Source organism: Belonocnema kinseyi, chromosome 9, assembly GCF_010883055.1.
Source record: "Belonocnema kinseyi isolate 2016_QV_RU_SX_M_011 chromosome 9, B_treatae_v1, whole genome shotgun sequence".
In the NCBI taxonomy this organism is placed as follows: domain Eukaryota; kingdom Metazoa; phylum Arthropoda; class Insecta; order Hymenoptera; family Cynipidae; genus Belonocnema; species Belonocnema kinseyi.
The window spans coordinates 115,320,680-115,335,974 of record NC_046665.1 but is presented as its reverse complement, the minus strand read 5'-3'; the positions used below and the strand labels follow the sequence as shown (position 1 = coordinate 115,335,974).

Genomic DNA, 15,295 nt, shown 5'->3' with positions numbered 1-15,295 from the left:
TGAAGTTCCTACCAAAATGCAGTACCTAAACGTACTTTATTGTACTCTAATACATTTCCCAAAGTTTCAGCTCGATATTTTATTTACAAAAAAAGTTTTTAGTTTCAAAAAAAAATTCAGTGTACTGAAAAACTGTGATCGGTAATATAGGTATTTAGCTGTGTCACATGCCCTTAAGAAACTTAATCTTTGACTATACTTAATGAAGTAGACAATTCAGAATATGAAGGCGCACATAAATACTGTCATCTGAAAAGAGATATTTTTGATTAAGTTTTTTTCAAGCATTCCAAATGCAAAGAATAAATATCCTAGCGCGAAGCGCGCCCTAGGCGCGTTCAAACTTTCGAGCGAAGCGAGCCGCGCGCGACGAGAATATGCCCACGATGCGGGCAGATTTTTTTTTGTAATTCTTCAATCCTCCTTTATCAAGTATCGCCTTGTTTTATTTCTTTCAGGATGGCACTTTCGAACTTAATCATCCCTTCGATTTAAACGTGTACTTGGACATTATAATTAAAGTCGTCCTGGATTACGGTTGCGATAGAAAAATCATCTTCTCGTCGTTCAATCCCGATATTTGTGCGATGATTCGACTCAAGCAAAACAAATATCCCGTGGTTTTTCTAACGCAGGGCGAAACTATCAAATATCCAACCTATCATGATCCGAGGTGTCAGACGATACCCATGGCCATGCGACACGCCTTGGCAGCGGATATTTTAGGAATCAATGTCCACACTGAAGACATTCTTAGGGATCCGTCGCAAGTCAAATTGGTCAAGGACTCTGGCCTCATTATATTTTGTTGGGGAGATGATAACAATGATAAGGACACTATAAAACACTTGAAGAAATTGGGTCTACATGGTGTCATCTATGACAAGTGAGTTGGATTTTTCATTAATTTATTTATATTATTTATTAATTTATATTATTGATTTAATTTATTTGGTTATAGTCAAATAGATTTTAAACGATAACAAATTTAATGAGAAATATTTATATTTTATTTATAAAGAAGTTTACGTCAATCAATTATAATCCGTCATTAATAAAAATTGGGCAATTCGATTTTTTGCTAAATGATGCTTAGAAGTTCTGAGCAAATTTTAAGCGTATTTTAAAATTTGAAAGAAAAATAACGTGTAACTGTTTCAAGATCTTGAGGATTTTAAAACTATTTTAAATAACAATAATTTTCTGTAGTCTTTTATGTTATTTGACAAAATTAGATTTTAAGATAAAATTGTAAAAATTATTCTTGTAACAATGAATAAAACAATTTAAAATTTATTTAAATTATATTTAATTTTAAATTTGTAAATAATTAAAAAATATGAAATATGAATATAATATTAGTATAAAAAATATAAGCATTTATAACATAATATTATTAACCTTTATAATTTAATTTTAATCTAAAAATAATAAGTTTTTCAACATTAAATATTTAACATAATTAAAACATTAATATAATAAATTTATTTAATTGTAATTTAGCTTATAATAACTTTACATTTTAACCCCAATGCTTAATTATATTTTATATAATAATATTATTAAATTTGACGCTTTCGCAATATATCTATTAATTTAATAAATTTTTTTTTTAAATTAAATTTTAAGATAAATTTTAACTAATTATTACTTTAACAAATATAGCTCTAATATTAAATAGTTAATAAATTTTGATTAGATAAAGTTAAAATAAAAATACGATATTATATAATTTTAATCTGAAATTAATAAGTTTTTCAACATTAAATCATTAACATAATTAAAACATTAATATAATAAATTTATTTAATTGTAATTTAGCTTATAATAACTTTACGTTTTGATACAAAATTTAATTATAATTTATATAATAATATTATTAAACTTGATGATTTCTCAATATATCTATTAATTTAATAATCATTTATATTATTTAAATGCATGGAATTTTAAGATAGACTTGAAATAAATATTACTTTAACATTGAATAAACCAATTAAAAATTTATTATTAAAAATAACAGCTGTTATTGAAAGTGAAAATAAAGATACAAATTAAAATAATTCTTGGCGATCGATGAAAGTAGAAATCTAGTTTTAAGTTCGATTAATTTTATACATTTAAAACAGTGGTTGCCAGTCGCCATAAACTATGTGCTATTAATTTTGAGGATTTTAAAACTATTTAAAATTAAAATAATTTCCTGCAGTTTTTAATTTGAAAAGTGTTTAATTTACACAAAAAATTTTATTGTTTAACTTTTAATCTTTCTACCTTAAAATTGTTTGAAATTATGTAATTTTAAACTTTTCCAAATCCTTTGATTGATTCTTTAATATGGTGCATTGAAAATGATAACGTCGTTTTGTATTTTTCGAATTGAATCGGAATCTTTGAACTCTATTATTTATCAAAATTAAATAATTTTAATTTAACAGTTTAACTGCATTTAATTTAAAATTGTTAAGTTCAAAATTGTTGGTAGTTTCCAGTTTATACCTTTAAATTATTAAGCATTTGAATACAAAATTTTGAGTTAAAAAAATTTTAAACTTCAATTTGAAAAGTTTAAAATTCAAGTGTTCCATTTTTACTGCTTTAATTTTTAGCTCAGTTTTTATTGCTTCAAATGGAACATTTTTTGGCCACCCTGGATATTTTTACCATAGAATATTTTATAAGCGGAATTAAACAGTGTTTCATTTACGAATTAAAAACTTTCAAATGTATTAATTTAATTTAAAAAAATGTTTTTTCTACTTTAAAAGGTAACTCTTTAACAAAATACCAGCATTAAAAAAACATAATTTAATTTTTAATATGATAATTGAATATTCAACCTAAAAAGACAAATTAAAAACCAAAACGTGTCATGGTTTATATTTTAATAAAAAAAGAATTAAATTTGTACAAAAAAAAAAGAATTTTCAACAAATAAAGATTTTCCAGTCAAAAACTAAATAAAAGTTTATCTAGATTATTGAACCCTCAAACCAGAAAACAAATTTTCCTTACCAAAATTCTATTTTCAAACAAAAAATTAATTTCCCACGAAACTGATGCATTTTTATGCAAAAAAAAAGGAAATTTCAAACTAAAAAATTGTTTATTACAAAAAAAAAACGAATTTTTAACTAAAAAGTATAAATCTTTAAAAAAAATGGAAAAGTTACATTTTCTGTTAAAAAATTAATTCTAAACCAAAAATTTAAAAAAATGTTAAAGTTATTTAAAATTTTTTTAATTTCTCAGTTTATTATATCAAATCAAAAAGCTTAATTTTGTAAATTGTTCGTGACTTTTTGCGACCCTGAGTAAAATATTATAATTATAATATTATATATTTTTATTATATAATTATAACATTAATAATAATAATAATATATATGTATATAAATATAATAATAAATATATATTATATTGTTGTAATTAAAATATATTAAAAAAGAAAATTTGAATGAAACTGTATAAATATTGTTATTATAACTTAGCTTCTTTTGAATTTTTAAGAAATTTGTTCAACTTTAAAACCTAGTTATTTAATTTTCTACCGAAAAAACGAATTTTCTACAAAACTCAAGAATATTGAATTAAAAAGTTGAATTTTCAAATAAAAAAAGATTAATTTTTCAACAGATTAATTTGCTACCAAAAAAGAGTAATTTTTAATAACATTCAAGAATTTTCAACAAAAAAGTTGAATTTTTAAGAAAGAATTTTTTTGATGTTTAAAAAAGTTGTTCAACTTTAAAATCTGGTTGTTAAATTTTTAACCAAAAAAGACGAATTTTTAACTAAAAAATATAAATCATTAAAAAAATGGGAAAGTTACATTTTCTGTTAAAAAATGAATTCGAAACCAAAAATAAAGTATTTTCCACTAAACAGGTAAATTTTCAACCAGACATAAGCCTTAAATTAAAAAAAAATTCACACTGTAGTTTAAACTTGACCCAAGAAGTTGAATTTTCAATTGAAAAAGATTAATTTTCAACGATTTTTAGTCGAGTTTTCATGATCAAACTATAAATTTTTTAACAAGAAATAATTTTCCACTAAAAAAATTAAATTTTCAAATCCAAAAAGACAAATTTTTAACCAATAAGGAGGACTTTTTAACAATCTTGTTGAATTCTCCAGCAAATAGTTGTATTTTTATAAAAAAATATGAAATTTATCTTAAAGCAGAAGAATTTTTAATTACAAAAAACGTTGAATTTTTATCGAAAAAAGATTCCAGTTAATTCAGTAACATCCAAAATTGAATCTTTGTAACAAAAAAAAAAAAAAAAATAAAATAAAATCAGTCTCTACGAAAAAAATTTAATTTTAAATCCAAAAAGACGAATTTTTTCATCCAAAAAGGAGGAATTTTTAACAAAATAGTTAAATTCTGTACCAAATAGTTGCATTTTTATGCAAAAAAAAAAAAAGATTTAATTTCTGCTAAAGCAGGTACAGTTTAAAATAAAAAGCAAAATTAAAAGCGTCCCAAATTGAAAAATTTCAGATAACAATTTTATTATTATTATTATTATTATTATTATTTTGGTATTAGAAAGTAAACTGAAATATTCTTTGGATGAAAATTTAACTATTTTTTAAACATTTTTTGTTTAAATCATCTGTTTTAGGAGAAATTTCATTCTTCTTCACTAACAATTTAACTTTTCGGTTGACAATTAAATTATTTGTTTGAAATTTTAATTTTGTTTTTATTTCATTAAAAATTCCTCTGTTTTAAGTCAAATTTAATCTTTTTTTTTGATAAAAATGCAGCAGTTTGGTTGGAAATTAAGCTATTATACTATTTTATTACTTGACTGTTTCGTCTAAAATTTACTTTTTGTTTAAAATTTATGTTTTGGTTTTGAAAAATGAACTGAAATATTTTCTGGATAAATTTTCACTTAAAAAAGAAATTTGTCATTTTTTAAAATTTCAAATTCGTTTGTTTTAATACCAAATTTAATCTTCTACTTTAAGAGAAATTTCATCTATTTTTTTTTAAATAAAAATTCATTTATTTGGTGGAGAATTCAACATTTTTGTTAATTAAAATCAAATTAATTAAAAAATTAATTTGTTAATTAATTATTTAAAAAATAATTTTTTAAATTAAAAATCCGTCTTTTTGGATTGAAAATTCAATTGTTTTTGTAGAAAATTATTTCTTGTTTCAAAATCCATATTTTGATTGTGAAAACTCTTTGCTTGAGTATTCAAATAATTTGTTTCAAAGATTTGGTTGAATCACTTTGTTAAGAAATCACTTTTTTGCTAAATATTTATATTTAAAAATTAATTATAACTTGTAAAGATTTTATAGGAATTTTGCAAAGTTTCACGAAAATGAAACACTTTTTTTCAGGTTCCCTGGAAAAATTAAAATAATATTTTATTTAAAAAAAATTAATTTCAAGAGATTAGAAGAAGATATTTAGCAGAATTGAAGAGATTCAAAATTAATTTTAAATTTTAAAAGATTTCGAAAGTTTTCAAGAGAATAAAAAAAAAATGATTATAAAATTGCTGGGAAAATTTAGAAAATTATAAGTTAACTTGAAAATTTTTTAAAATGATATTTGACATTTTCGAGAAAAATTCGAGTCAGTAAAAAATATTTTCCGGAATTTAAGACGTTTTAAATAGATCATAAATATTCGAAAACTGTGAATTATTTTCGAAAATTTAACAAATTTTTCTTGATTCCTTCACAACTGAATTTCTCATAATATTTGGTGAAATTCTATAAAGTAAAAAAAATGTTTTTAAAATCTTCTAGATTTTTTTTCTGAAACGTCGGAAATATTCAAAAATCTTTTTTTTAACCTTCTCAAGAATCTTATGAAAATTATATTTATATAAATTTAAAAATAAACTAATAATACTTATTTTCTTGTTCTCAATTCTCACAATTTAATTTCAACCTGGACCGAATTATAAACAAAAATAAATTGTTAAATTCCCATAAATATTTGTTGTCGTGAAATTTAAATTTGCTGAAATTTAAGATTACCGAAAATAATTTTGAACTTTTAAATTTTGGAAGACAAATTTTTCATTACAAAAATGGAATTTTCAATTAAATAAGATTAGTTTTCAACAAAATAATTAAAATTTTAACAAAACTGATGCATTTTTACCCAACAAAAATGAAATTCCAAATTAAATAATTATGTTCAACAAAAAAGGTGAATTTTCAACTGAAAAATATCTATCTTAAAAAAATGGAAAAGGTACATTTTCTGTTAAAAAATTAATTTTAAACAAAAAAAAAAGTAGTTGAATTTTCAATTAAGAAAGGTTTTTTTTTAACAAAGAATTAAACTTTCGACCAAAGAGATGAATTTTTAATTAAAAGTATAAATCCTCAAGAAAGACTTTTTAACAAAATTCTACGGTTTTGTGGAAAATTGAACCATTTTGTTGAAAATTTACTTTTTGTTTAAAATTTATATTTTAGTGTTGAAGACGAAGCTGAAATCTTTTCTGGATAAAAGTTCAACTTGAAAAAAGTTGATTTTTATCCAAAATTCATATTTTGATCTTGAAAAGTCAACTGGAATTTTTTTTTGATAAAAATGCATCTATTCTTTTAAAGTAAAAATTAATCTGTTTTTAGAGAATTTTTTTTTGTTGAAAAAAATGTAACTGTTTGGTAGAGAATTCAACAATTTTATTTAAAAAATCATCTTTCTTGGTTAAAAAGTAGTCTTTTCGGTTGAAAATTAATAGTTTTCAGTTGAGGATTCAACTCTTTTGTTGATAATTTGACTTTTTTTTTTAATTTTTGTTGTCGAAAATTGACCTGCTTGGTGGAAAGGTTAAACCAATTTGTTGTAAAATACTTTTTCTGATGAAGATTCATAATTTTACTTGAAAATTCGTTTTTTTTTTGTTTGTAAAAACAATTTTTTTTAAACTGAAATCATTTTTCTTTGATTGGATTTAATCTATTTTTTTGGAAATTAAACTTTTTAAATTAAAAATTCAAAGTACTTTGTTAAAAAATAATAATTTGAAGGTTTATCTCTTTCGTTAAAAATCTAACTATTTTGTTTAATATTCGATTTAGTGTTGTAAAATTAATTTTTTAAAGCGAAAATCTAATTTTTGCATTTTTGGTTGAAAATTGATCTTTGTTAGTTTAAAATTCGCCCATTTTGGTAGAAAACTAATTTTCTTTGTTTGAAATGTCATCTTTTATTGTTTAAAATTCGTCTTTTTGGTTTCAAAATTCATCTTTTTTTGGCAGAAATTTAATCTTTTTTTTGGTGTTAAAAAAGCAACTTTAACATTTTTTTTTTGTAAATTTTCCTCTTTTGGTTAAAAATTTTGGTGAAAAATTTACTTATTTTGTTGAAAATTCAAATCTTTGGTGGAAAATTTAACCATTTTGAGAAAAATTCTTTTTTTTTCGTTGAAATGTCAACTAATACATTTTTCTCTGGGAATTCTTTTTGTTGATGTTAAAAATTCAAATTTTCTGGTTGAAAATTTAACTTTTTGCTACAAATGAGTTGAAAATTAATTTTTTAACTTAAAATTTAGCCATTCTATTTTTGGCCAAAAATGCATATTTTTAGTCGGACTATTGTATTGAAAGTTCATTTTCCTTTCTTGAAGAATAATTTTTTCGGTTAAAAATTTATCTATTTTGCTAAAAATTAGTTTGAAAATTGACATTTTTTGCTTTAAAAAAATGTAAATAGAGCGATTCCACTTTTATTTGAAAGTGTTATTATTTTTGATTGAAACTTAATTTTTTTTTTAATCAAAAATTCGACCGCTTAAAATTTGAACAATTTGATTAAAAGTTCAACTAGTTTTTTTAAATTTAATTATTAAGTTGAAATTTTATTGAATTCGTGCATGGAAAAGGGAATTTTATAAAATAATGAAAATATAGAATTATAGGATCGAGAAATTTGAAAAAAAAAATTAATTAATTAAAGTCATTTGGCCGATAGAAACTCTGAAATGGACACTTTTTTTAAATAAAAAAAAATTGTGTTTTCAGAATGGATGAGTTTAATCCGAAGTCAGTGAAAGAGAGCATATTTTTGGTGGATGCTAGAGAAAGTCAAAAGGCCTTGATAGCCCTGGCGCACAGCAGTCAAGCCACTAGTCCCCAACAACCTCCAATTCCTCTGCCAATTAATACAGAGCAGGTATAATATTTATTTCAAATTGTCTTCTTATCCCTGGTGGAACACATTTTTAGAATTTTATTATTTTTATTTTATTTATTTTATTTATTTTATTTATTTTATTTATTTTATTTATTTTATTTATTTTATTTATTTTATTTATTTTATTTCTTTATTTGTTTTATTTGTTTTATTTATTTTATTTATTTTATTTCTTTATTTGTTTTATTTGTTTTATTTGTTTTATTTATTTTATTTGTTTTATTTATTTTATTTCTTTATTTGTTTTATTTGTTTTATTTATTTTATTTCTTTATTTGTTTTATTTATTTTATTTATTTTATTTATTTTATTTATTTTATTTTTTTAACTGGAAAATTTTACAGATTTGTAGAAAAAACAAGGTTTTTTTCTACCTGGAAAACCTGGAAATGTTAGGGATTTTTTTTTAAGCCAGGGAATTTTTTCGCGAGCTTCTTTTTTTTTTAAATCACAATATAAAATTAAATAGAAATGATTTTTAATTTGTAAAAATAGCCTTATATTATTGTATTTAACTATTTTTTTTTTTTTGTGAAAACTCGTTTATTTCTGTTTGAAATTAATTTTTTTTAACTAAAAATTTAAATATTCTATTTTCGGTTAAAAATTGATAATTCTTATTTAAAAATTCAAGTATTTCGTAGAAATTTGCGTGTATTTTGTTGGAAATTTACCAGTTTGTTGGAAATATTTTCTCACTTTTATTGACAGAAAAATCGTCCATAGTTAAAAATTCAATAAATTTTGAAAATTCGTATTTTTTTGGTTTAATTAAACTGTTTTTGATTTAAAATTAAAAATCTTTTTTAATTGAAATATCCATACTACTAAATTTTGTGGTCAGAATTCATCTTTTTAAAAATGAAAATTGTTTTATTTGATTAAAAGCTAAATTCGTATTTTCCTTGGCTAAAAGTTAATTTTTTTACTGATACTTTAATTATTACAGTTAAAACTTGAACTATATTGTTGAAAATTGTTTTTTTATTATTTAAAAAAATTTTTCAACTGAAAATATAATTTTAGTTATAAATTTAACTATTTCATTTTTTAATTGAAAATTGATATTCTTTTAGTTCAATATTCAACTATTTGGTTGAAAATTTCATCTTTTTTGTTGAAAATTAATTTTTGTTTTGCTTGTAATTCTACTATTCCAGTTGATGATTCCTCATTTTAGTTAAAAATTCATCAGTTTAATTTTTTTTTTAAACTGAAAATGTAACTATTCCATTTTTGTTTGAAAATTTATATTTTTTTAAATACAAAATACAACTATTTGTTTCAAAATTTGTCTTTTTTAATTCGAAATTCAACTAATTTGTGGAAAATTAATGTATTTTGTTCAAAAATCGTTGTTTTTTTTTAAATAAAAAGTTAATACTTTTTTTGAATATTTAAATATTAATTAGTTTATTTGTAAATTTATCATTTAGGTTGAAAATTCAAATATTTCTGTTCAAGATTCATTATTATAGTTGAAAATAATAAAAATTCATCACTTTAATTCAAAATTTAACTATTTTATTTGATAATTTTTTTTTTTAAACTGAAAATCTAACAATTTCATTTTTCGTTAAAAATTGATTTTTCTTTAGTTTTAAATTAAACTATTTGGATAAAAAATTTTCTTTCTTAATTTAAAATTTAACTATTTCGGTAAAAATTCATGCATTTTGTTGAAAAATCGTGGTTTTTTCTATGGAAAATTAATCGTATTTGAAAATTAATTTTTTTCGTTAAAATATAATCTTTTTAGTTTGAAATTCAACTTTTTCAGTTGAAAATTAATCATTTTAGTTGAAAATTTATCACTTTGTTTAAAAATGTAACTTAAAAAAAACTATTCCACTTTTTAATTGAAAATTCATATTTTTTAGTTCAAAATTCAACTATTTGGTTAAAATTTCGTTTTTATGTTGAAAATTAAACTAATTTCACTTAAAAATTCAAATTTATGTTAAAAATTAATTTTTATGTTTATAATTCATCTATTTCAGTTGATGATTTCTCATTTTAATTAAAAATTCATTAGTTTTTTTAAATCTGAAAATGTAACTATTACATTTTTGGTTAAAAATATATCTTTTAAAAAAAAATTTTTTTTAAACTGAAAATGTAATTATTCCAGTTGAATTATCCATCACGTAAGTTAAAAATTTATCTCTTTAGCTTATCCTCATTTTTTACTAAAATTTAACTTTTTTTTTAATTCTCAAAATGTTTGAATATTTTCAAGTTAAAAATTTTTTTTTAATCTTTTCAAAACATCTTAATATATCTTAAACTTACTCGGATTTTTTTCGAAATTAGTAATTGTTCAATTGTTATGTATTAATAAATTTTTTTCAAATACTTAAAAATATTCGTTTAAAATTAATTTTTTAAACTAAGAAATCATTTACAATTTTTCCATCGAAATCATCTAATATCTTCATGTAATTTTTTCATTTTTTAATATCTTCAAATTTTAAATATCTCGTAAACTAAACAATTTTTAAAATCTTTTGGAATTTTAAACTTTTAAAATTCAATCTTAAAAAATGTTAATTTAAACTTTCAATAATTTACGCGTATAAAATTGAAGCTTTTGAAACTTTTCAATTAAAAATTTCGTAATTAAGGTTTCCTAGGAATCTTTATTATTATTATTTTTTTGCTTTTGCAGCAATTATGATTATTTTACTTTTAATTGGAAAAAATAAATGGAAAAATGTTTATCTTTAGAGTTCAGTTTTTGTAATTTTATTGAACGTAAAAAATGTTAGCGAACCGGTAAATTTTTTTTCTTGGATTAAAACAGCCACCCTCTAATTAATTATTTTTGGTAAAAAATGCAGCTTCTTAGTTGAAAATTAATCTCATTCGGTTAAAAATTAAACTGTTTTGTTCAAAAATCGTTTTATTTTTGGTTAAAAATGAATTTTTTAATTCAAAACGTAACTATTTTATTTTAAAAATTGATCTTTTTGGTAGAAAATTGATGTTTTCTTAAAAATGTGTGCACTTTTATAAAAAAATAATCATTCTGTTCGAAAAATTCATCTTTTTTTAAAATAAAAATGCAACTGATTGGTTGAAAATTATTATTTTTTACCTAGAAATGTAACATTCCATTTTTGATTTTTTTCTTAGAAATTTCATGTATTTTTTGTTTTAAATTGGTTCCTTTTTGAAGAAAATTAAACACCTTGTTTCAAAATTGGTCTTTTTTAAATTACAAATGCAACTAGTTCAAAATTAATCTCATTTGGTAGAAAATTCAAATTTCTTTTTGTTTTTTATAGAAAATTAGTTTTTTTTCGTCTTTTCCTCATTAAAAATACAACGTTAAACCAATAATATGAATTTTCAAAAAAAAAAAAAAATGAATCTTTAAGACAAAAGATTAATTTTCAAGTTAAAATGGCGAATTTTCTACGAAACAGATCAATTTTTATCCCAAAAATCAGAGTTTTCAACAAAATAGCTAAATTTTCAAAACATTTTTAAAAATTTTTTAATTTTCAACAAAATGTTGGAATCCTAGACAAAAACAGAATAATTTTTAAACAAACAGTTGCATTTTCGATCAAAAAGATTATTTTTCAAGCCAAAAAAGAAAAGAATTTTCTTTAAAACAGATGAATTTTCAACAAATTATTGTTACTGGAATCTACAAATAAATACAATAAATTACAACTAAAATAAGAGGAAATTATAAAAATTTTCTATTATTAGAACGAGTTTGTTAGTTTTAAAAATTTTATTGTATATTTTTGTATATTGTTATAAACAGAAATACAAATTAAAAAGTAAACATAGTCAATAATAAATTAAAAAATACATTTGAAATTTAAACTTTTAAAATTAAATCTTAAAAAATGTTAATTAAAACGTTGAATAATTTATGCGTATATTTTCAATGCTAGAAATTTAAGAATTAATTGAAAAATTTAGGAATATTCAAAATTATATCATAAGCTAGAAAAATTAATTTATACATAAAAATTTGTTTCGAAAATCTTTTTAAATATTTTCTTAAAGGTTTGTTTAAAAAAATAATGTAGAAATTTTCCAGGAATCTAACAAAAAATTCATTTTCAGTTTTTCTATGAACTTTAATAAAAAATTGTTATTCTTTTGAAACACTTCAAAATGTTTTGAAAGCTTCTAAATTTTTTTATCGAAATTTTTAAAAATCTATATTTTGTTTTAAATTTGTGGATATTTTTTCAAGCTTTAAATTATTTGTTTATTTTTTTTTCTAGATTTCTAAATAATATTTTTAACTTGATCGAATTTCTCCAAGTTAATAATTGTTTAATTGTTACGCATTATTGAAAAATGTAATATTTTTAAATATTCCTTTGAAATTAATTTTCAAAATTTTTTTTTATTTTTAAGACAATAGGTAAATTCTAAACCAAAACAGACTAATTTTTAAGCGAGAAAAAAATTCTATGAAAGAGATGAAATTTTAAACAGAAAATATGAATTTTCAAAACAAAAAATTGAATCTTCAACAAAATGAAGTTGTATTTAAAAAAAAAAATAAAATAAAATAATTTTCAAGCTAAAAAGGCGAATTTTCTGCAAAACATAAATTTTTATCTTGAAAATCCGAATTTCCAACAAAATAGTTAAATTTTCAATAAACTTTTTTTAATTTTTCAATTTTCAATAAAAAAATTGAATCCTAGACCAAAAAAGAATAATTTTTTAACAAACAGTTGCATTTTTAACCAAAAAGATTAATTTTATAGGCAAACAATTTTTTTCAATAAAAAAGATGAATTTTTAGACGGAAAAACTGAATTAAAAAAAAAAAATAATTCTTAAACAAATATTTGAATTATTAACAAAATATTTTTACAGGAATCTGGAAATAAATACAATAAATAAAAATGAACATTTTTCTATTATTAGGAAGAATTTTTTACTTTTTTTATTGTATATTGTTATAAACTAGACTACACATTAAAAATTAAACCTATTAAAACATAAATTTAAAAATATATTTTTGAAATTTAAACTTATAAAATTTAATTTTAGAAAATGTTGATTTAAACATTGAATAATTTGTGCATATAAAATTGAAGCTTTTAAAACTTTTTAATATTTTACTTTTTAATATTTTACTCTAGAATTTCGAAAAAAATTTAAACTATTAACGTTACTTTTTGCGGAAAAAATTTGAGTAATTTTAAAAGATTTGTAAGTTTTATTTTTAATTTAAAAAGTTTTTGTTATAAGATTTAAAAGTTTAGAAAAATTCAAAATTAATTAAAAACTTGAAATGATTTCAAGTAATTTAAATGAAGTGTGTTAACATTTTTTTCAGACCTTCTAAATATATTTTTAAGTTAATCGACTATTTCCGAAATTAAAAAAAAATCCTGCAAATTAAAAAAATCCTTAAAATCTTGCAAGTTCTTTTTTGATCATTTTGAAAATCTTTAAAATCTTTTTACATTTTCGCTCACCATAATTTTTCAAAATGAAACATTATTTTTCATTTTCCCAGGAATTAAAAAAAAAATGTTTTTATTCTTTAGAATTCTCTTAAGAATACTGTAATTTTTTATAAAAATAATCAGTGTTTTATTATTTGTTCATATTAAAATATATTTAAAAATTCCAAAGAAAATTACAAAAATGATTTTAAATTTAGGAAAATTTAAAACCACTTCTAGATTTCTCAAAATTTCGAAATAAAATTTTAAAGCTTTTCACGGATGCTTAAAACTATTTAATTAAAATAATTCAAAATATAATTTAAGAACTGTTAAGTTAAAAAAATATATTTTTCAATTTGTAATGTGTCTAGCCTAAAATTACTTAAAATAATATAATTTTGAACATTTTTAAAGTTCATTGCCTAATTCTTTAATTTAGAGTATTGAAAATGTTAACGTGAATTTATTTTTTTGGAACTTAATCTGAATTTTTGAACTCTGTAATTTATAAAAGTTCCAAATTAGGCAATTTATCTGCATTTAATTTAAAATTGTTCAATTGAAAAGTGTAAGTACAATCCATTTTATGCGTGTAAATTATTATTGAGCATTTGAGAATACAATTTTGGAATTGAAAAACATCATTTAAACCTCAATTTTAAAATTCAAAAGTTCCATTTCGAATGCTTTTATTTTTTGTTCATTGTTTATTACTTTAAACGAAACAATTTTTAGAATAGAATTTGATTTTTAACCCTTATAGTGCATTGTGGGTGTTAGATACCCCAAGAAATTTTCAAACTCTTATAAATCATACTTAATTCGAAAAAATTGAGTAAGTGTCGCCATCTAGCTTTAGTTGAAGACACTAAATGTAAGTAAAGACGTTTAGCATATTGCGTCAGGCTGGAAGTGGAGGTAAAAAAATCGTGGGGTCTATAACACCCAGTGTGCACAAATTGAGGGAAAAAGTAATTTTGGAGCTTTTTTTTGTAGAAATTTTATTGATTTTTGTTTACTTTCTAACGTACGTATATCATATGAAGTGAAATATTTTTTGTTCGATTATTTCATACTTTTTATCTTTATAACTTACGGCAGCACGTCATGCGAGATTAGACTGTGGATGTGTTGAATAAAATATAATTGTTAAAATACAGTTATATATATATATCTTTTTTGAATTTCTTGTATTTTGATAGTATTAAATGCCAAAGTTCCTCAATTTTTATAATGATAGATCGATTTAAAAGCAAAAAATCGTATGCATCATTTTATCATAAAATTGACTTTTCAAATTTGCAAATAGATGTTTTTTGAAAGCATAAATTTTCAGGTTAAAATAATTAAAATTGCGCGAGTTATGAATTTTTAATTTAAAAAACTCAGTTTTTCACTTATTTTGTTTGAAATAAATTTTTTAACAAACTTAAAATAAATAAATGACTATAAAATCAATTCTATCTTATAAAAGATACCTTAAACTATATGGGATAATTTTATTGTGACAAAATATTCAATAGGGGTGAAACAATACATGATTAAATACGCTGGGGTATATAATACCCACAATGCACTTTATCGTGATTTTTTACGGCCAAACTGATTTTTTTTCGAATTGTGGGATGACCGGGATTTTTTGTTTTCAACCATTAAAAAATG

The 15,295-nt window shown here is 20.6% G+C and overlaps 1 protein-coding gene across 1 annotated transcript in view; it reads left to right on the top strand.

Moving 5' to 3' along the window:
* The window catches only part of LOC117180702 (glycerophosphocholine phosphodiesterase GPCPD1-like), a 66,644-nt gene that overhangs the window by 49,778 nt on the left and 1,571 nt on the right, over positions 1-15,295 (top strand). Inside the window, exons 5-6 of the mRNA XM_033373191.1 lie at positions 459-886; positions 8,024-8,174. Of these exons, the coding sequence (XP_033229082.1) occupies positions 459-886; positions 8,024-8,174 (579 nt within the window). The remainder of the gene's footprint in view (positions 1-458; positions 887-8,023; positions 8,175-15,295) is intronic.